Source organism: Drosophila grimshawi, unplaced genomic scaffold (assembly GCF_018153295.1).
Source record: "Drosophila grimshawi isolate 15287-2541.00 unplaced genomic scaffold, ASM1815329v1 contig_44, whole genome shotgun sequence".
Classification (NCBI taxonomy): domain Eukaryota; kingdom Metazoa; phylum Arthropoda; class Insecta; order Diptera; family Drosophilidae; genus Drosophila; species Drosophila grimshawi.
In genome coordinates this window covers 5,164,702-5,186,819 of record NW_025063240.1, presented here as the reverse complement: position 1 = coordinate 5,186,819, position 22,118 = coordinate 5,164,702, and the positions used below count along the sequence as shown (strand labels likewise).

Genomic DNA, 22,118 nt, shown 5'->3' with positions numbered 1-22,118 from the left:
TGCGCTCACACTAGAAAAAGAAGAAGAGTCGGAGTAACGCGGAGTGTGAAACGCGTTTAATGGTGTAAAATCAACAAATCAATTGTTTAAAATTAGTTATGCGCCCTGCGCTCAACTTCTGCAAACGTAATGCACTAAAATATGATGGTGAAACGTGTTAGTAATTGCTTAAAATGTAGTTTTAAAATTTGTCTTATTAGCGTGTTGGTAAAGATGAAAAACACATAGGACGTGAAAGGTAAAATGCGTGCGAAGCGTAAGTGTGAGCGAGATGCCATTAAAGTGTTGGATGTAGCAGCGGTCTATATACATACTTACATTGTATATTTTTAAGCGTATGTTTGTGTGTGAGTGTGAGTGTGTGCGTGAGTACGAAGCGAGGCACAAAATGTAATGAAGAATTGTACAAATCTAGTTATTTTTTTTTTTTGGTATGCTGGTTTGTTTTTTTCTTTCATACAAAGTGTACAATTAATATGCACAAATAAATGTTGAGCTATCATATTAATTATATTGTGCTTACTATTTTTTTGTATTAGTATTTGTATTGGTTTTTTATATAGTGGTGTTTACAAAAAAAAAAAACTCAAAAATTTCAGTATTAAAAAATATACAACAGATTTTGTGTATATGAGCGGCAATATCCGCGTATAGATTTTATATATGTATGTGTATGTGTGCGTATATGTACGTAGGTACATATTTCGGTGGCGCCGTGTGTGTGTACATGCATGGCATATATGTATGTATCGACGAACAGACAGACAGACAGACCGACCGAAAGACAAAACGAATGTACGTACAGCACTATAAAGTACACTGCGGAATGGCAGGCGCAGTAGTAATAGGCTAAAGAAAGACAAGGTAGAAGAAGCAGCAGCAGCGCGAACAAAATAAAATAGCCGATAATAGGTAGGATTTTTTGTGCTAGTTGGCATGCCTATGTCTGTATGCTAAAACGGCTACACTATATATAGCTGTCCAGTTACAAGTGCGCGCGCAGCAAAGCACAATATAGTCATCTCGCTCTGACACACGCGCAATAAGTTTTTGAGCGCATTTTCGTTATTTCTTTTTGCCATTCGTATTTAATAATAAAATTGATTAATCAAAGTGAAAACGTTTATTTTAGCAGGCAACAAACGATTAAACAACGCCGCCTTTCACAACTACAAAACCCATAAACCAAATAAAAGTGTGTGCGTTTCAAACTTTGTGAAAATGTGTGTGAATATCGCAAAACATATGTGTATGCAAAACATAATTTAGTGCCGAATAAAACAAATGCGACACACTAAAAAAAAATAAAAATAAATATCAGAGCTTGCCATTTTTAAACTAGTGTTGTGAAATATGAAGTGAACCAACATAAATAACATACACGGTGAGTAAACAAAACAGCAGCAATGCGCGCGCAAATCACGCAGTGTAGGGGCAGTAATCTCGCTTCAATAATATGAACTCTTCTTGCCAATAAAATCAGACGAGTTCTCGTTGTCTGCTCTGGCTTAAGTAGTGTTCTCATCAAAAGTGTTTATAGAATAAAATGAAATGTTATTTCAGTGATATTGTCATAGAGTTTTTTCGCACTGTGGGTCGCCATATTTAATTTCGTACTTTTCCCCCAAAGCGATCTATATTGCGCTCACTCCTACTAATGTGATTGGCATATAGCTTGCGCGTTCGTTTGTTTTGCTTGTGATTTTCTTTTGTGCAACGTGAAGTTAGTTGTGCATAATTACGCTTCACAGAGTTGCCAGCATTACAAAATAAATATTGAAATGTATATTTATGTTTTACAAATAACTATGCGCATATTATATGTGAATTAAAATGAATAAAAAGTTTTGACTGCAGTGTGTCAATTTTGCTTCGTTTATAATTAAATGCCATTGTTTATGTGCGTGTGTGTGTGTGTAAATTTCATTAGAAATTACCCCAGCATGTGCTTTTTTTTTTAGCGCAAAGCATTGTTTTGTCATGCGCGCGGCGGTAGAAATCAAATAAATATATCATTTTATTTCTGTCTAGTTTTATAAACAAATTTAGCTGCTTGCCTTGCACATTAAAATTCAGGCAATTGCGAACTTTCCGCCATGTTGAAATTGAATTTCTGACAAATTCCATATGCTACAATAGCACCGCAGTTGCTTAGATTTTTTTCTCAATTACCTTTGATGTTTTTTCTTCCATTTTTGCTGTACACTCCAAGCGTGTGTTATGTTTTCGTCAAATGATTTATTCTCAATTCTGGCTGCTTACACGCTCGTACGCCATTAAGTTGGTCGCAGTTGTACACTTTGTTGGTATGTGTGTGTTCATCTGTTTGTCTCTCTTCAACACATGGCTCACTCATCTCATCGCCAGTTAATACTCTTTACGCATACGTGATTTTCGCCTCGCCTGCCTGGCTGCCCTGTACGATTTTTCGCTACTTTCTGTGCTGTGGTATGAGCGAAAATGAAAGCAAAAGTTGACGGACAAGTTATTACTATATGTTCTTTTTGGTTGTTGGTGGTACATACGAAACTTATATGTGGTTTATTATACATACATGTATCCATTAGCCTGAGACATGCCAGCACAAATCAAAAAATGTAAATTCAAAAATACGAAAAATCAAACACCCCCGCCAAAATGCATATATATATATAACATACATATGTATATTTATATGTATGTACAAACACACACACATGCATGCGGAGTTCCGCATATGCATTGATTTGTGTGTGTGTAGGTACTTTGGATAGAGGAAGAGCAGATGCAAGTTTCTAATTTTGAGCTTTTATTTGTGCAATTCTATTTGCGTTTATACTCAAACTCTCCCACAATTTATAATGCCAATGTACTCTCTGATGACCACCTAAGCCAGATGTGCAAATGTCAGCAGGCTGTACAAAGTTTACCCAATATATAACGTCGTCAGCGTCTAAAACTATAGAACTATACAAGCGAATTGAATATGCGCGACACCAAAAAAAATAAGACGCAATTAGTTGACACTAGCTACTGGCTGGCTGGCTGCTGGCATCATAAACAACGAAACGAAACCAATTGAAAAATAGAAACACAGATAGGGGGAGAATAATGCAGGTGTGTGTGCGTGTATGTGTGTGATTGTGGGTGTGGGTCTGTCTATGCCCACTGTCAAAAACATATATTTATTTTTTGTTGTAATGTCTCATTGACAAAGTGATGCATCCGCAGCGATTGCTAGTATTCGATAAGCATTTGCTATCGATCGATCGTGTTGGCACCGATTCGATTCTCATTTGAATTATGGAAGCTTTTCTTGCGGTGCTCAAACGTAACTAACGGTGCTGCTCAACATTTGCATATCAAATTCGGTGAGTCTTTGTTTCATTCAAAAGTAGACAGCAAAGCTTCCAGAAAGCACGTCGCTGTCTACTTGCTACGATAAGTTTCAAATGTACATTCAACGATGCTCTCCCTCGCATACACACACATGTACACATGTGTGCGTTCTGTGAGCAAATGTTATTTGTTTATGGCGCGCAATTTATAGGAGGTGTGGTTGGGGTACGGTTAATCTTTTTACTGTTACTCGTATTGACAATTATTACGTTTGTTGTTTTATTTGATTTTGTTTGCATTTTTAAGATGCTTTTTTACTGCGATTTATAAAATGTGTTGTACAGTTTATAATAAAAGAAATACACACACAGACACTTGTGCTTGCTTGTGTTATCTCAGACGTTGTTGTTTATGTGTTGGGAAACAAAACATAAAACGGAAATAAAATGTACAAATCCTCAAACACAAATACACACACAACAAATATATATGCGTGTTTATTTGTAATCATGTATACGTTTAAATTACACAATTCACTCTCTTCTCGCATAGGCAGAAAAACATATTTATAAATAGGAATACATAGCGAACAAAAATAAGTACATTTTCTGCATCTATTCCAATCAGACAGTAATCGAATGGGTCGCTGTAAATCAATACATATGCATTTTACTTATATACATACAAATTTGAAGGCATAGAAAATAACAATTACTTAAATAGTTGATTATAAAATAACCATTTTCTAGAGCTGTTATACATTATTAATTTGATTTGATTTGATGAGTAATTTATTTGGCGCAGAACATTACAAATTTGCATACATGCCATGCATATTTATAACAACACACAAGAAATAATACACCATACACTCATCATGGGGTTACATAAGCCCATTGACTGTGCAATTAGCATTTTGCTAAACGGGGGGAAATTGTGCGATTTTTTTTGCTGTCCTTTTCTTTCTTTTCCTTTTCGCTTTACAACTCATATGTATGAATGTGTGTGTGCACATATCGCATTCAATTGAGCTCTAGATGTCGCCACTGTCGCCCGCTGCTTGCCCTATTTCAATTAGAAACGATGTTTCAATAGGCTCAAATCGCCATCAGCGGCGTACTAAGAAACTACTGAGAGCAGCGCCAAGTGCATGCCATGAAGGGGAGGGGAGACAAACGAAAACGAGCAATAGATAGAATAGAAACAACAACAATGCATCAGTGGCGGTGAATAAGATGACGATGTCGTCGACTGCTATGAATGCCGCGCCGGATGCCAAGGCAAAATTAGTGCATTCACTTTTTGCTTTGGCTTAGGCAACGACCAAAAGCAAAAGCACACACACACACGCATACCATGGCATACACATGTACACACAAGCAAACAAGCATACGTGCATTGTAATTGTAAATGCGAATGGCTAGATGAAAAGCAAATAGTATAAAATTAGAGAAACATGTACAAAGCAGAAATACCACAAATTACAAACACTGCATATGTACAACTACCACTGGGCTAATAGCAGGCGCAGAAGATGAACCAAACTCAATAAAATATGAGAGCTTTTTGGTGTTGCCTAAAACCTAAGTATTATAATGCAAAATATATAAAGATATTGCATAGATGCAGCGTGCGGTGCCCATAAAAAGTACGACTGGCTTTGAAAAAGGAGAACAGGTTTTATTTTTTTTAAAGTCAAGTGCACAAGTACAGAATGTTGTTCTTGGTCACAAGCCCTTGTGGCTCCACTATGCTCGTCGCACACACGCACACAATGTAAACAATGCAAGTTCATAAAGGTATCGATAGGTTTGGCAGGCAGTCTATTTGTTGTTGGTTCTTCTCTATTAACAAGCTTGTACTCGTTTCAAGCTTATGCACTCGCGAACGGCATTAGAAAAGAGAACACGAAAACATACACACCAAAAAAAATCTATAGTGCGCATGCGTTTGGTTTTTGGTCGTTTGAATTGCGTAAGCTTTAAACTGATAGCTGGCAACGCTATCCTCCGATAGTTTAAAAGACACCAACTATCAAGTACCAACGACTATCGATTGTATTATTTAGTTTTGTTTGTTAAATAAGTTTTAAATTCAATAATTACCAGTTTACTAATTTGTTATGTGCTTATCTTACAGCAGATGGAGTATACAACGAAAGATCGTTTTACGTGTTAAACTTTTGAAGCAGTTTCGTTGTGCTGGATAACAACAAAACAACGATACAACAACAACACTGGGAACAACGAGAACTGGCTAGAAGACAAACTGCAATAGCCAAAAAAAAGAGAAAAAAAGTAGGCGCGCCAATTAGAAAGCTTGCCGACTCAGGAATAAGAAGAGTGAAGTGAAGAAATAAAAAACGCACCGTTCCGTTATGTTTGTAATGGCTAACAATGTAATGTGGCACAGTGTTGGAAATCGTATTTGCAATTTGAATGCGCGCCGCCCACAATTAGCAGCCGCCAGCAGCGGTCAGCAGCAGCAGGCAAACGCCGACGAAGAAAGCATTTCTGGTTATGCATTAGGCCCCCAAACGTTTGGGGGCACCACCATCACCAACAGAAGCAGTAGCAGCATCCGTAGCAGCAGCAGAAACAGCAACAGCAGCAGCACGACGCGGCAAAAGTCACAAGATCAAAAACAACAGCGGTGGCCGCAGAGGCAAAAGCTTCTAGTGAATAACAATAATAATAAGATGTCAAGTGCAGTAGTGTTGTGAAATGCCTAAATTGAAACGCATCAGCAGCAGCAACTAGAGAAGAAGAGCAACAAAAACTTAGCACCAGTAAAAAAAAACAAAAACAAACTCCGCCCCCACTCCCTATAAGCATACCAATTGAGTTTTAAACGCGAAAAACGAAGCGCGCATATACATCTTAATAATATATAATACACATCTATATCATTTGTGAGCAACAATTAAATTTGTAAACATGCCAATGTCCACCACACACGACAAGGTCTTTGTGGAACCAGTCGTCAGCAGCAGCAGCAGCAACAACAGCAACAGCAGCATCAGCATCAACAGCAGCAGAATTGGCCTCAGTGGTGGGGCACACCAGCAGCAGCAACAACAGCAGCCACCCCACATTGTGATCGATGGCAGCAGCATCTCGACGCAGGCGAATCTGAAGCGGATCATGCAACGGCGGATGTCAATTCAGACGCAGCCCGCACAAAAGTACGCGGTGCGTACAACAGCAGCGCAACAGTCACATCTCTCGCATCAGCAGCAACATCAGCAGCAGCAGCAACAACATCAGCAACAGCAACATGAACTGCTTAATCCACAAATCTATGAGATTGTAACGACAGACGGCAGCACCAGCAATGTCATCATTGATACTTCCGCTGCGGCGCCGCCGCACAACTCCAAACTGTTGCTCAGTAATCTCACGGTGCTCTCCAAACAAGCGCCCTCCATGTCCTCCCAGTCACAGCAGCAGCAGCAACTCAACTATGTCAACGCGAAAAATTTGCCCTATGTAACTGCAACGCCAGCTGCTCTGAAGCAGCAGCAGCAAAAGTTCGGCCCACTTGGCGGCTACAAAGCCGCTGCTGCCACACAAAAGCAATTGCAAAGCTATGCGCAGCAGCAGCAGTCGGCAGCAGCAACAACGACGACGACGCCGATAATGCAAAAGGTGACGTTAGGCTCACGTGTTGTGACGCGACTACAGTCGTATGTGCCACCCCAGCAGCAGCAGCCGCCGCAGATAATTGTGCAGCCAGCATCAGCAGCAGCGCAGCAGAAATATGTAAATGCTGCCATCAATCGGCCGGCGATTACAACGACTGCAGCTGGTGGCAGCACATCTGCGGCGTTGCTCAAGAAGGCCAATCAAAAGATAACCGTAAAAAGTGTAGGTAATATGCTGCAGCAACAACATCAGCAACAACAGCAACAACAACAACAACACCAACTAAAAGCATTTATCTGCTCCCAGCAAACGGCGGCAGCAAACAAGGCTGCTGGAGTCAAACCCAAATTTGTCAAGCAATACAATAGCGTTGGCAACGCAGTCACCGGACTATCCATTGCTGCTGTGCCCCAGCAGCAGCAGCAACAACAACTGCAGAACGCCTACATCAAGCAGCAGCAACAGCATCTAGGACCCACCAAAGTGGGTGTCAGCAAACTGACAACTAGCAGCGGCACAAAGTATGTGTTGTCGCAGCAGCCGCTGCAACAGTTGGCAGCCAATTTGCCGCAGGGCACGCAACTGCAACAGAAGACAACAGGCAGCGGCGGCTATATGCTGCAGCAGTCATCAACGCCGGGCGCCATAAAGTTTGTCAATTCGCATGGCACTGTCATCCAGCAGCATCAGCTGCCAACACTTGGTGGTCAGCCCAAGCGCATTCATTACAACAGCACCAGCAGCAGCAGTGGTGGTGGTGCTGACAGCACCAACGATCATCAGCAGCAGCAGCAGCAATCGTCGTTAATCACCGATGATGTTATGATTGTGAATGGCACCCAGATGACAGATGAGCTGTCGGCTCGCATCTTGCAGAGCATGGCCCAAAAATCGTTCAGCCAACAGCAGCAACGCTTTCAGCAGCAGACAACACCAACTGTTGCAGCAGCAGCAGCAACAGCAACAAGCATGCCGCCACCGCAACCAACGGCGACGCCCACGCAAATCATATATGGAGCAAACAGTGGCAACAACAGCAGCAGCAACAACAACAACAACAACAATCTGTTGCTGACGCACTATCAAGCGGCAGCAGCAGCAATGTCGCCCAGTTCATCAGCGACGGCATCTTCTTCGCCATCATCGGCAACAACAACCACATCATATCTGACGGTGACCACGTCCAGTGCGCCCTCGGTGAGCATCTCTTCGCATGGGTTTGCCAGCGGCAGTGCCGCAATGTCCTCGTACATGTCGGCAACGGCGGCACGTCGTCAATCGGTGAGTGCGCCGAGCAGTCGAGCAGCATCGCTGGAACGGAAACAGCAGCAGCAGCACTTGCAACATGATGTTGTCGCATCAGCCATCATCCGCAAGCCGCCCCCCAATGTGGTCGAGTATTACAAACACAGGTGAGAAATAAATTATTCTCTTACTACTTAATAAGATTAATCAAATAATATAAAATAAACATTCTAATAACAGCCATAGTGTTGGATACTATTCGAAATCATCGAATGATATATTGACATTCTGTTGTCAAGGCACTTTCGATATTTTTGTTTTTCTTAGTTTAGATCTAGTTTGTCGTTTGACAGTTGATTGAATTAAACAGAATTTGGACAAAATTTGCCTGACAATGCAGGACTCATACCCATCTATTACTAATGTTGACAGAATCAAATTTAGCTCTCTTTATGGAGATCCGTTTACTTCTTCACAACTAACAAAAACCATTTGTGTTTCTCGTTTTCCTCTGCGACCACAGCCTGAGCAATAGCACCAGCAATTTGAGCAGCCTGCGCAGCAACTCAAATTCCAATTCGAGTTTACACAGCACAGCAGCCACAACGTTGACCTCCTCCTCCCCAGTGACGACGCCACATCTGACGCCCGTGCATGTGGATGCAACGACGCTAGTAATGAAGCCTCAGCAACAACAGCAGCCGCCACTTTTGCAGCATCAGCAACAACAGCAGTTGAGTGCCAATGAGGAGGAGTTGCACATTGAAGAGGTGCGTCCGGTGCCTGTGCATACACAGGATTTGCGCCTGCAGCAGTTGCATGCCATCATGCAGGATCATACCTATGCATCCCAGCAACAACAGCAACAACATCAGCAGCAACAACAACAGCAGCAAGCGACAGCCGTCACAGCACAGCAACTGCTGCAGCAGCAGCCACAGCAATGGTCACTTGGTGGCATTGGTGTTACGGTAGCAGGTGGCGTAGCTCCAACAACAGTAGGCAACTACAGCAACTACTATGGACAGCAAAGTAAGTCGAAATATAAGTATATAAAACTAAACTTACCTTAAAATTTATTTATGCCCAGTGGGACGCCATTTGGTGGACGATGATGCGCACTCGGCTATAAGCGGCAGTTCTCGGTTGGCCGGCGCCGACATTGATCCCGGCGAAGAAACGGAAACGGCGCCCGAAGCCGAGGCCGAGGATGATTCCGTAACGCGCTGCATTTGTGAACTAACCCACGACGATGGCTACATGATCTGCTGCGACAAGTGCTCGTAAGTATTGAGAGCAACTACTTCCCTACTCTGATCAACATTGAACTGATCTAATTTTTGGTTGTTGTTTAAACAGCGCCTGGCAGCATGTGGACTGCATGGGCATCGATCGTCTCAACATACCGGAAGAGTATCAATGCGAGCTGTGCCAGCCACGGGCCGTGGATAAGGCTCGGGCACGTGCACTGCAGCGTCAGAAGCGCAGGGAGCACATGATGTTGGTGGCCACGCAGGCGGCGAGTGGGGCAGCCGCAGCAGCAGCAAATGCCGCCGCTTCAGCCGCAGCAGCAGCAGCGGGTGCAGGTGCAGGTGGAGGTATTGGCTCCAATCCGATGGGCGCTGTAGCAAGCGTGACAGCTGGTGGACTATTGTACCATAGTCAAGAACAGCTGCAGCAGCAACAGCAGCAGCAACAACAACAACAACAACTACTACAGCAACAGCTGCAGCAACAGCAGCGCCTGCAAGCCGCCGGTCTCAATGGTGGCTTTGGAACAGGCCCCGCTGCTGCAATAGGCGGCGGCATAAGCAACAAGAAGTCAAAGAAAACCAAAGATGGCACCGCCGCCACCACACTAAACAATAAGAAGAGCAAGAAGAACGGCGACAAATTGGCGGGGGGCAGTACAGGCACTGGCACTGCAGGCGGCGCATCCACCAACACAAAGGCGGCCAAGAAGAGCAGCAAGCGCAAGAGTAAATCGAGCGGAGATGGCAGCGGGGGTGGCAGCAGTCCTGCGCTAACCGCCGCCGAGAAGCATGCTGCGAATCTGCGTCAATGGATCGAACACTACGAGTATGCGGTGACCAATCATTATTCGCCAGAGTTGCGCGCCCGCCTCCATGCCATACAGAAGCAGCCCAGCTTGCTGCAGAGCATACAGAATACGGAGAATAAGGCGTTGCGTCTAATTGCTGGTGGCTGTGCCAGCGAACTGGAGAAGCGTGCCCAATTGATACCCTACGCCGGAGCCAAGGTGCTCATCAGCAGTGTTGATCTGGCGCCGCATGCGCCCATCCATGAGCTGAGGGGCAAGTATATGCTGACGACTCAGTTTCGCACACAAAATCCCACCGTTAACATGAACACACCACCGCCGAGCAATTATCTGAATAGCTTCAAGGTGCACAAGACGCCCGGACAGTTTGTGTTCTTCTATCAGATGCCGGGCGTTGAGGCGCCCATGCAAACGCATCCAGCACAGATGGCCAATCAGCAGCAACAGCCGGCGCCGTTGCCGTTGCCCGCCTACCTCAAGGGACCCGAAGTGTGCGTCGATACGCGCACCTATGGCAATGATGCACGTTTCGTGCGTCGTTCGTGTCGTCCCAATGCAGAGCTGCAGCATTATTTCGAGAAAGGCACCCTGCATCTGTACATTGTGGCACTGATACCGATTCGTGCTCAAACAGAGATTACGGTGCGGCACGAGCCACATGATCTCGCCGCGGTGCAGCACAAGAAATCCCATTCGGCCGTCATACAACCGACGAGCACCCGGTGTGCCTGCGATCTGGGCAGCGATTGTCTCTTTGCCCTGCCACTGGCCGTGCAACAACAATTGCAGGCACCACCCGCCCAACCGCGCAGCAGTCATCGCAATAAAGCAGCAGCAGCTGCAGCAGCAGCAGCAACTGCTGCCACCAGTGCGGCAGCCATTCAATTAACCATGGGTCTGGGCAACAATACAACTGTGGCGGCGGCAGCAGCAGCTGCGGCGGCAGCAGCGGCGGCAACAGCACGCAATCGTTCCACTTCCTCGAGTGGTGAGAGCAGCAGTCACATGGGCCTCAATAGTCCTCAGCTGAGCCAATTGAATTTGGGCTTCAAGCCCAGTCCAGCATTAGTGACGTCAGCGGCCACAGTTGGCGGCATCGTTGGCACGGCAACGGCGGCTGCAACAGCTGCCGCTGCAATGCTCTGCAATAGCAATAGTAATAGCGGCAACAGCAATAATTCCTGTTCCGTTTCCATGTCGAGTGTGTTGCACGATTCTGGCATCTGTACATCGTCATCATCGCCATCTGTCTCAATACCATCTCCCACGCCCACCCAACTGCAGTCGCCTACATTGCAACAGCAACAGCAGCAGCAAAATCAGCAACAGACATCACTGCTGCAGCGCAGTCCAACTCAACAGCAGCAGCAAATATTGGCAGCATTGCCCACGCCCATGTTGCTGTCGCCACAGCTGTTGCAGAAGCCACCGATGCAGCAACAAGCATCATTGTTACAACAGCAGCAACAACAGGAGCCGCTGGCGGTAATAGCAGCTGCAGCAGCAGCGCAGCGACCTATGACCACTTATTATTTGCAGCCGCAGCAGCAGCAACAACAGCTCAATGTGCAACGACAGCAACAACAGCAGCAGCAGCAGCAGCAAAATCAGCCACAGCAGCAGCAGCAGCAACAACTTTACGCACAGCAGCACCAACAGTTGGCCGATGAGGCACGCATAGCTGTGAGTGCTTTGCAAACATTACATGCCACGCCCACGTCTCACATAGTAACGCCCATCAAAATAAATGCAACACAAGCGCTGAAGCAGCCATCAATGCCAACAACACAGCAGCAGCAGTTGCTACTGCAGCAGCCACAACAACAGCAACAATTGCTGCTGCAACCGCCGACACAGCAACAGCAGCAGCAATCACAAGTGTATCAGTCAGCGGTGGTTACGCCCACAAAAACGCCTACCAAATTGACTATACAGCCAATCAACAACAATTGCAACAACAACAATAATATTAGCAGCAACAATAATAATAACACAACGCCAGCCACGCGAAAAACACCAGCAAAAGTTGCAGCAACACCAACGGCAGCCAGTAGTCCAGCACTGGTGGATGCAAAGGAAGATGAAACCATCTCAACAACAACAACGACGACAACAACAACAGCAGCAACGGCTTCCACACCAGCAACATCTACTCCAGCCAAGAAAGATAAACCGAAATCACGCGAGGAGCGAAAACTGGAGGCCATCCTGCGTGCCATCGAGAAAATGGAGAAGCAAGAGGCGCGCGGCAAGAAAGCAGCTGGTGGTGGTGCGGATAGCCGCCAGGTGGGTGGCAAACAGCAGCGTTCAAGCAATTCACCAGCATCTCCACGCAAACGCAACGCCAGCAGTATTTCGATCAGTGAGTCGGCGGATTCCAGTGCTCTCAGCTTGGGCACGCCAACCACCAGCAATAACAGCAATAAAACTGGTGGATCGCGACGCAATAAGAAGAAGCGTAAAGTGAGTCGCAGCTACAACAACAACAACAATAGCAAACGTCGAAAGAGTCTCAGCGAATCGGATGCGGAGTCGCATACAGAGTCGGAGCTCGCTTCACCAGCATTGCAGCAGCAGCAGCTGCATCAGCAATATAACAACAACGGCAGCAACAACAACAACGACAACAACACTGTGCAGCAGCACCTGCAACAGCAACAACAATCGGCAGATCAGGCTGCAGGATTGTTGCTCGCGCTGGCGCACAATGGTTGCGAACCATTCAAGTCACCAGCAGCAACATCCGCATCAGCATCGGCAGCTTCTTCCTCCGTCAGCAGCGCTTGTCTCTTAATTGAGGCAGCCATGGGACCGTTGGAGCAACAACCCCAACATGCCCAACATCAGCAATCGGTTCTTAATCAATTGCAATCACCATCACTGGGTGAATTTAAATATCCGCCGAGTGGTGCCAAGACCAAAAAGACGCTCATGTCCAGCTGGTTTCAGCAATCCGAGCAGTGTGGTGAGCACCAACAACAATCCGGTCTGGACAGTCTAGTGCTGGTCGCAATGAGTGAAATAAATGGCTCTAGGGAGCAACTGCAACAACAACACCAACAGCAACAGCAGCAACAACAAATGCAGTTGGATTCACCCGCTCCGGCATTACTTAAAGTGGAGCAATTTATACATCAGGTGGAGGCGACGGAGCGTTCACAGATGCCCTCCGTGCAGAACAACTCGTCGGTGAAGAAGCGATGGCTGCGCCAGGCCATCAGTGAAGAAACCACCGATGAGAATCAGCCCCAAGCACCAGTTACGCCCACACCGAGTATATCGCCACAGTTGCAGACACCGCCGCCACTGTTGCTCTCTAACGGTTTCAGTACACCGCTGAAAAAACGACGATTGGTTGTGTTGAGCAATGGTGGCCTGGAGGCGACAGCAGCTGAGGAGCCGCACATTGATGTAATTGGCAGTGTCGGCGAAGAGGAGCACAAGGTGGAAGTGGAGACAAAAACGGACATCTTAAAGGTGGAGACATCGCAGCAGCATCAAAATCAGCAACAGAATCAGTTTGAGCAGGATGATGATGTTGATATTCTACGCTCACCCAGTCCGGGTGCCCAACAAATTGTGGCCGAGGATAATTTGGTGAAGATCGAGCCAGAGGACACGAGTGCTGCTGCGGACGATGTCAAAATCGATGTGGAGCGTGAAGAGAGTCAGGCGTGTGATAAGTTCGAAGAGCTAGTCAAGGTACAGCGAGAAAAGGAGGAGCAAAAGCAGCAACAACAACAACAACAACAGGAGCAGCAGCAGCAGCCAAAACCAGAACCTCTAGAGGAGCAACAACGGGTGGTCAAAGTGGAGCCAAAGGCAGAGATTAAGTCAGAACCTGTAATTAAACTTGCTGTCGCCAAAGTGGAACCAATGCCGGAACCCAAACCAGGTGAATCGCTACTACGCACAGCAGTAACAGCAACAGCAATGCCAGCAACAGCAACAACAACAACAACAAGTGCGACTACTTCGCTTGTGGATTCTGTAAAGGCAGCGATTAAAGAGCGCACCTCAGCCATCATCAAAGAGGAAGAAGAGCCGGTCAAGAAGAAACCCAAGCTTGAAACGCCAGCAACAACACTCACTTCAGCAGCTGCAGCTGCAACAGCCGCAATCGCAACACCAACAACCACAGTAACAACTGCAGCAGCAGGAGCGGCAGCAGTAACAACAACAACGTCTGCGGCAAGCAGCAAAAATCTAACCGAGTTGGATATTCAGGAACGTTTGTTGTCTTTCCATGCGGAGAACATATCCTATCTGCAGTCGCGCAACAAGAAGGCCACTACCAACAGCAGCAGCAGTAGCTCCAGCAAGAGCAACAGCAACAGCATCGACTTGCCAGCGAAGAAATCCAGCAGCAGCAAGGAGAAGGAAGAGAAGCGAGAACGCGATAAGCAGCAAAAGAAATCGAAAAAGGATAAAAAGAAGTCTAAGGAAAAGGATAAATTGAAGGTGGCAGCAATTGCAGCGATGGCGGCACCGGAGCCCAAAAAGAAGCAGCCCAAAGAAAGCAAACAACAACTGTTGGCAGCTGCAGCAACATCAGGAACAACAACAGCGAATGGCAAGACAAAACACAACAGCAGCAGCAGCAACAACAACAGTCTGGAACAACAGCTGCAACTGCAACAACAATCGGCACTGCGCCGTCGCACCATGTCCATATGTGTTGCACCATCCACACAGCCGGGAACGGCAACCACAGCCCAAGCGACAACAACAGCAGCAGCAACCACAGCACCAATAGCCACAACGAAGAAGCGCCAAACGAACTTTGAACAGGAGCTGACCAAACCAAATAGCCAAATTCTCAGTAGTAGTTTATTGCTCAACACCAGCAAGGCACCGCAAGCAACAACAGCAGCAGCAACAGCCATTGCTGCTGCAGTTGTTGCACCCAGCACAGCCGCACAGCATCGCAAGGAGAACAATCATCATCATCATCATCATCATCAACATCATCAACATCAGCATCCGGAGGCAGCCATGAGTCTAGCAGCAGCAATCGCCAGTGGCAAGTTGACAGCCATCACTCGGCGGCGTGAATCGATGTGTGGCAGTCGCCAGCAGGCGGCATTCATTGCGGCCGCTCTCAAGAAAGAGAAGAAGGAGAAGAAAAAAAGCAAAAAGAAGGATCGTGAGAAGAAGCAAAAGGACAAAGATAAGGACAAGGAGAAAGATAAAGATAAAGAAAAGGAGGCGACGTCAAAGCTAAAGACCCACAATCAACAGAAACCGCCAACCACAACAACAACCCCAACACCAGCAACACCCAAAACAACAAACTTAGCCAAATCAGCAACTGGCGGCGCAGTTTCTGTACCAGTTTCAGCTGCACCAATTCCAGTGCTCATCACACAACCAACACTAGGAGCAACACCAATAGCAGCTTCGTTGTCTGTGCCACTTGTCGGCAGCACGGCAAAGCAGCAATTGCCATTCTACAATACAATTTATGGCAAACTGCAGGAGCCGCCGCCGATATTGGCAGCATTGTCCACAAATCCCGCTTTGGTATCCGCCTCACCGCTGGTCAAAATCGCAAACAATAGCAGCAATACCAGCAGCAACATGCCCAGTTTGGCGGAGTATTTGGAGGCGACCAAAACGAAGGCGGTGTCAACGGCTGTGCCTGCAATCGCTTTTGCTCCCATTGCACCCAATGGCACTGTTGCAGCAGCAGCAGGAGCAGGAGCAGCAGTTGCAATGCAGTCACCAGCCGCTGCAGCTGCAGCAATAGAGATTATGCCACCGCCAGCAACAACGCCGCTGAAACTGTACACACGCACCGCCAGTCATGATCCGCGCTTGAATCCTATGCTAACCGTGCCGGAGCCGGCCCCGATGCCCAAACGTAAGCTGTCCATTAGCGAGTATCGGATGCGACATCGTCCCTCCGTTGATACGCGGCCGACGACGACACCTCCCGCGACACCAACAACGACACCGACAACTCCACCGACATCGACCGATCGCCAGTTGTTCGCCAAGCCGCAGACCATCAATAAATGTTCACTGCAATCTCCGGATCGCTATCAGGCCGCGATGCGTGAGCGACGCAATTCAATAAGCATACACCAGAACAAGAACATCAACAACAACAACAGTAGCAACAATCATCATCAACAGCAGCAACAGTTGTTATCGTCACATCAGCAGCATCACCAGCAACACCATTTGTCGGCGCTGAAGAGCAACACGTTAAATGCTTCTCGTGTCCTTGATCGGCTGGGTGCTGGTCAGCTGGTGTCTGTGTATGTATGTTTGCCTGGGTTGTGCTGGTGTGAGTGTGGGTGCGAGCTCCGCGCGCGATATTTCCTTTGGACAACAAAACAAAAATGCGCGCAGACGATGGGTAAGTGGAAGTGACGCAGAAATGTTCACCTTTAACTGTTATTGATTATAATGATAATAATGATCTTTTTACCTCTTGCAGAGTAATCCCTAATGATCAGAAACGGCAACTACAAGGATAAACCAAATATGTAACCCAGTTATTACACTTGAAATAGTAATCCAAATCCGAATGGCATACAAAATGCCAACAATGCTGTCTTATCGAATAATGATGCTATACGTTGTGTATGAAAAATGATATGATTAGCACAGCGCAAGAGGAGCAACAACAAAAATCCGAAAACGGCAGTCAGATATGAAATCCTTATTATTTGTGTTTTAAACGCTATTACTCGCTATAATTAATAATGCTTACTTACAAACATATATACCTAGAAATATATATTTGTAATTATTTTTGAGATTAATAAGAAAAACAGATGACAGCAAAATCAACAACAACAATGTAAATTTAAAACTGGAAAACAAGAGAAACCTTCTGCTAAACTAATTAATGATTTAATGGTCGTGTTTTTTCGTAACAATCGAGAGCAACTTATATAATTCTACTCTATAAATATAACCCTATATATATAGTATAGTATACATAAATCCTATGTATATGTATATCTATAGCTATACGTAGCGCTATAAACTTATATAATGCCTAGATATACAGAAGAAACCCGTACACACAAACTAATTGAAAAATGTAGTAAGTTGTTAGTTAACATTAAATTCCCTTTTGTTGTAATCTAGTTTAATTGCATATGTATTAACATATATATATTTACAAATTAATTTCTTTTATTTTACATTTTTAGTTGTGTAGAGCTCAAGAATTTTTAATCATTATTTATACTTACTGAAATATGCAAAAAGAAAATACGATTACACAAAATAAATTCATATATATTTTCATTTTCTCTAATCATTACCTTAAAATAGTTGTAATTATTGGGTAAAACTTCGAGTATATACTTAACACACAGATGAAAAGAAAACAAAACCAATTTGAACTACCATATTTTATTAAACAAAATAGATAACAACATTAACCAGGCTTAAAACGCAAGCAATACTATAAACCAAAATATAAACAAAAAGAAAAGAAAGAAAAACTGTAAATAAACATTTGCAAACGTGAAAGCGAAAAACGAGCATGTTGTTAAATATTTGTACATAAAAAAAAATCACATAAAATAAAAGAAGTTATTTTATTGTTAGCTTAAGCGCAAAAACAAACAACAACAACAGAAAAACACAAAAACGCTACTTTAGCTTGTAAGTTGAAACATTGAAAGAAAGAGTACAAAACGCGAGTTAATTGAACGTAATTAATCTTAAGCATCAACTAAAGCAAAACAACATCAACAAATTTATAATTAGAACAATGTATATAAAAGGTCGTCGCGTATTTAGCCTTAAGTTTGCCACTAATTAGCTGCCCCCCTTATATAAATATATATACCCGATATAGTATATACCAGTATATATACACTCCCAACCCATTTTATAATAACTATAAATTAGCATTCCTGTTTTTAAACTTTCGACGTCTCACCCTTCATCAGACAGTTTTAATTTTTTCCCTTATTAAAACCATTTGTACATTTCTTTAAATTTAACTTGGGGGGGAATAGCAGCAAAAATAAAAAAAAAAGAAGAAAAAATATCATTTGACCCTGTGAATAGTTCTACATTTGAGAATTACAAAACTAAACCAATGGAAACGTTTGGCTACGTTTATACATTTTTTTAATTTATATTTTTGTGCGTAACAATTAAGGAAAAAATTTAATTTTTAAACATCAAATGGCACCGATATACGAATTCATATATATGATTTTGGATGGAGTGTGAAAAGAAGAGAAAAACAATTTTGTAAACAATTTGGGTTAAGTTGGGAAGCCATATTAAAAAAAAGTTTTTTGTAAAAGAAGAAATGATTTTTTTTTATTATTTAGATGCTCTTGTTAACTTGTATAATTTTTGAGGGTAGGCGGATATTTCTTAGATATTCACTTTCTGAGAAATTTGTTTTTCATGCGTTTTTCTTTATTGTAAATAAATATATAGAAACTCACGGTAGATTTTTGTAATGATGAAATTGTAAAATACAAGATGCAAATTTAAGAAGCCGATTTTATAAACATATTGTTAATTTATTTAAGATCTGTATAATACTTAAATATATTTAGATATAGTTACATGCATAGAAAACAATTTCGTAATGAAAAAATGGGAATTAAAAACGAAAAAGAAGAGAAAATAATAGTTTTTATTGAATCACACAAAAAATTACTTATAAATTATTTCGAGGAAATTCAATATAATAATTTTTATGGTAAATTAAGTATTTGCATAATTTTTAAGTGCGAATTTGAATAATAAGAGTAGAGTTTTTAGCCTTAAACTTTGGTTTAACTGATGTACATTAAATATGTTAATTATTTACTAAAAACAAGAAAAGAAAAAAACAAAAAATACAAAACACAAAACATGCGCGAATGTTTATAACACTTCCGTCTGTAAAATACATTAAAAATTGAATTCGTAAAATTCTTTAACAATAAACAAAAAATCGAAAATCACAAATAAAACCGAAAATAAAACTATAACATTTTAAACATTGTTTTTTTTTGTTCAATGAATAAATGAAACTATTTATGATCGATTTAATGAAGTTCCATTGAATTATTGCCAGTTTTTTTTATTATTAAGAATTGCAATAACATATGATATATGCAATTACTTGTTGTTTAGCAAATCTCATATTTCTGTAATGAGAATTGCAATTGCAGACATATATTATTGCAGATATTAAACTCCACTATGAACAACAATGCCAGATTGCGACTATTCTCGGACAAAGTACAGTCCATTGTCATCTAAACTTATCGCTGCAAAGTAGCTGGGGTCACAGAAAAACCACATATACGTATATATATATTTGTCTGTTTAGAAGTATGTTGGAATCTTTAGCTGCGATAAGGAGCAAGAAAGAAGACTTGGTGGATTACAAAAGTGTATTGACATTTGGTGCTTTATTGCATATTTAAGGCCCCCATCGTGAGGCCGAGTATAAAAAAAATACAAATTATGGAAATTAACCTATTACATTTCCACATAGGTGGGCATGGTCATAACGCCACAGTTGTTCTTTCGAGCCGACATCAAAATATAACCGTCGTTGCCCCAATAGGTGGACCAAGAGTTCTTCACTAGCCAATAATCCTCGCCATTGATGGTGCCATAGCCAACGGCCAGCACTGCATGATCGAGTCCATCCACATCATTCTTGCACTCCGGTTCGTAGTAGACGCCATGCGAATAGAAGCTGAATGTTTTCGGTGAGGCATCAATGGCCACAGAGATCGGACCGTGCTTGAGCAGGGCCAACTTGAAGGCGTTGGGATCATTGGCGGTGACATTGACGAAACCCTTGATGGGTGCCACGAGTGTTACATTGTTGACATGACAGTAGCCATCTTGACCCAGATAGGGCCCGTACTCCTCCTCGGTGGGCACGCCACCAACTTGCATCATCCATTGATAGACACGGAAATCTTCGCCACCATCGCAACCATTATTGCCATAGCCCCAAGAGCAGTCGATCAAGGCCTGCTGCGACAGACGCACCAGATTGCCACCGTTCTTCAAGAAGAATGCGCCCTCAAGATGACCAATGGTGCCAAAGGACCAGCACGAGCCGCACACCGATTGATCTACAAGCGCAAAGGATTATTATGATTAGAGATGGAATATGGAATTTAAGAGATGAGCGCACCTTTGACGGGACTGACAGCTCCATAGAGGCGCCAATCGTATTGGGAGGGTATCTCGTCCTTGTGCTTATTGACATCATAGGGAAAGGGTTTGCCCGTGTTGTAGCCACCAGATGATTTGTAGCCGCGACGCGCTCTCAGCTCCTCATCGCTCTTATCGGCCAAATGATTAACGCTCAGCTTGTAGGTCAGCTTAGCACGATTCTTGGAGTGAATGTAACGCAAGTTCTGACGGAAGATGTTCTTGCGATGCTCGTGCTCCTTATCATTGATATAGTCGATGCCATGTTTGTGCTTGAAGTGATGGAATGCCTTCTCCACATGCTTATCGCTGCCGGCGATGAATTCGTGCATCGGATTGAAGGTGGCAAAGTGACCGGTGCCGGGACCCGGGAAACCAGTGCAAGTCAAACTCTCATCGATCTCGAAGACCTCGTTGGGTATATCGTCATGCTCGTAGCTATCATAGTCCAGATAATAGTGATCGTAATGGGAGCCCAACAGCGTATTATATCCACGCATCTCGTAGCGCACAGGAATCGGCATACGACTGGCCGGATAATGTGGCGACTTCTTGTAGCGCACCCACAACGTATATACGTTCTTCTTCTGCCCAATCACCGATTCCAGCCGGAATTTATCGCACGTATAACCCAAGAAGGTTTCGGTGCCAATCAGTTCAAAGGGTTTCGCATCTGGCAAAATACTTTGAATTTGCACGGGCTGTTCGGCTGTGCCGTTCACCAGCAGACAACTCAATTTGTTGAGCTCATCCTTGGTGGTAATTGGAGTCAGTTTCAAAGCAGTACCAAATTGACCCTCGCCAGCCAGTTGATAAGTCTTGACCATGCCCCCATAATAATCGATGCGGGAACGTCGCGTATTCTTGTCATACCAGGCATAGAAGGGTTCAGCGATCTCAGCATATGGAATATAAAGCGTACCCTTCACTATATAGTTGGCATCCCAGCGAGGAGGTTTTGTGCCCAAAACTGAAAAGAAAAAATAAAAAACGGCAATTTAACAGAAATTTGCGGTAAACGGCAGCCATTACAATATATATAAGCTTACACATGCATGCTTACATATATTTGCTTACATATATTTGCTTACACATACATGCTTACAAATACACTCTTATGTATATGTCTCACGCCATGCTTGCTGTACACACAAAAACACACACATACAAGCGTAATAAAAAAAAAGCCGCTTAGAAATTTGCACACTGACCATGTTAAATGGCGAATAATATATTAGTAATACCTATATTACTCACCTGTCAGGGTTAAGCTGGCCAGCAGCGCTAAATTCAACCACAAACGCATTTTATTTATTGTCCCACGCTATGCTTAGACTTTTTACTATTGCACTTCGTTCCGAATTAAATGCGCCTCTGTTGACGAACGAAAACTTATTAAATTTATTCTATGACATATCTAACGACGTAAGCTCGCATGAGCAGAGAGAGACGCACATGAGAGAGCGATAACAGCTGTTATGGCTTAACTGATCATACTTAACAGCACTGCTAACGATTGTGTGTGACCAAACAATGCATATAAATAAATGTACAAGCCGCCGATCTGCTAAAAATGTGTCTTATAAAAATATAAGGCTATTTGAAAGAATATGACGTGCGCACGCAGAGAGGCGAACAGCTGTGCGGCTGTAATTGATTGAGCATTATGTCACACACTCTCTCTGTTATCTGAC

General features: G+C 43.7%; 2 protein-coding genes across 2 annotated transcripts; one reads left to right on the top strand and one right to left on the bottom strand.

Annotated features, from left to right (window-relative positions):
• The first annotated feature begins 12 nt into the window (after nt 1-12).
• On the top strand, nt 13-17,001 carry LOC6558295. The gene is made up of 8 exons (XM_043215705.1): nt 13-238; nt 1,133-1,384; nt 5,458-8,374; nt 8,731-9,239; nt 9,298-9,490; nt 9,567-12,812; nt 12,879-16,633; nt 16,715-17,001. Exons 3-8 carry the CDS (start codon nt 6,255-6,257, stop codon nt 16,717-16,719), a joined length of 9,828 nt encoding a protein of 3,275 aa, XP_043071640.1. The 5' UTR covers nt 13-238; nt 1,133-1,384; nt 5,458-6,254; the 3' UTR covers nt 16,720-17,001.
• A 2,632-nt stretch (nt 17,002-19,633) lies between these two features.
• Nucleotides 19,634-21,817, bottom strand: LOC6558292 (digestive cysteine proteinase 1). The gene is made up of 3 exons (XM_001985152.2): nt 21,682-21,817; nt 20,405-21,394; nt 19,634-20,342 (listed from the first exon to the last, which is right to left on the bottom strand). The coding sequence occupies exons 1-3, from the start codon at nt 21,728-21,730 to the stop codon at nt 19,732-19,734; spliced, it is 1,650 nt and encodes a 549-aa protein (XP_001985188.1). The 5' UTR covers nt 21,731-21,817; the 3' UTR covers nt 19,634-19,731.
• Between the last annotated feature and the right edge of the window lie 301 nt (nt 21,818-22,118).

Bases quoted from the DNA above. Each gene is read 5' to 3' on its own strand.
- LOC6558292 (XM_001985152.2), bottom strand. From the start codon at position 21,730: ATGCGTTTGTGGTTGAATTTAGCGCTGCTGGCCAGCTTAACCCTGACA. The intron at 21,395-21,681 runs GTGAGTAATATA...TTTTCTTTTCAG, and splicing joins GGCCAGCTTAACCCTGACAG to TTTTGGGCACAAAACCTCCT. The intron at 20,343-20,404 runs GTGCGCTCATCT...TTGCGCTTGTAG, and splicing joins AGCTGTCAGTCCCGTCAAAG to ATCAATCGGTGTGCGGCTCG.
- LOC6558295 (XM_043215705.1), top strand. From the start codon at position 6,255: ATGCCAATGTCCACCACACACGACAAGGTCTTTGTGGAACCAGTCGTC. The intron at 8,375-8,730 runs GTGAGAAATAAA...CTGCGACCACAG, and splicing joins GTCGAGTATTACAAACACAG to CCTGAGCAATAGCACCAGCA. The intron at 12,813-12,878 runs GTCGGAGCTCGC...CAACAACGGCAG, and splicing joins GATGCGGAGTCGCATACAGA to CAACAACAACAACGACAACA.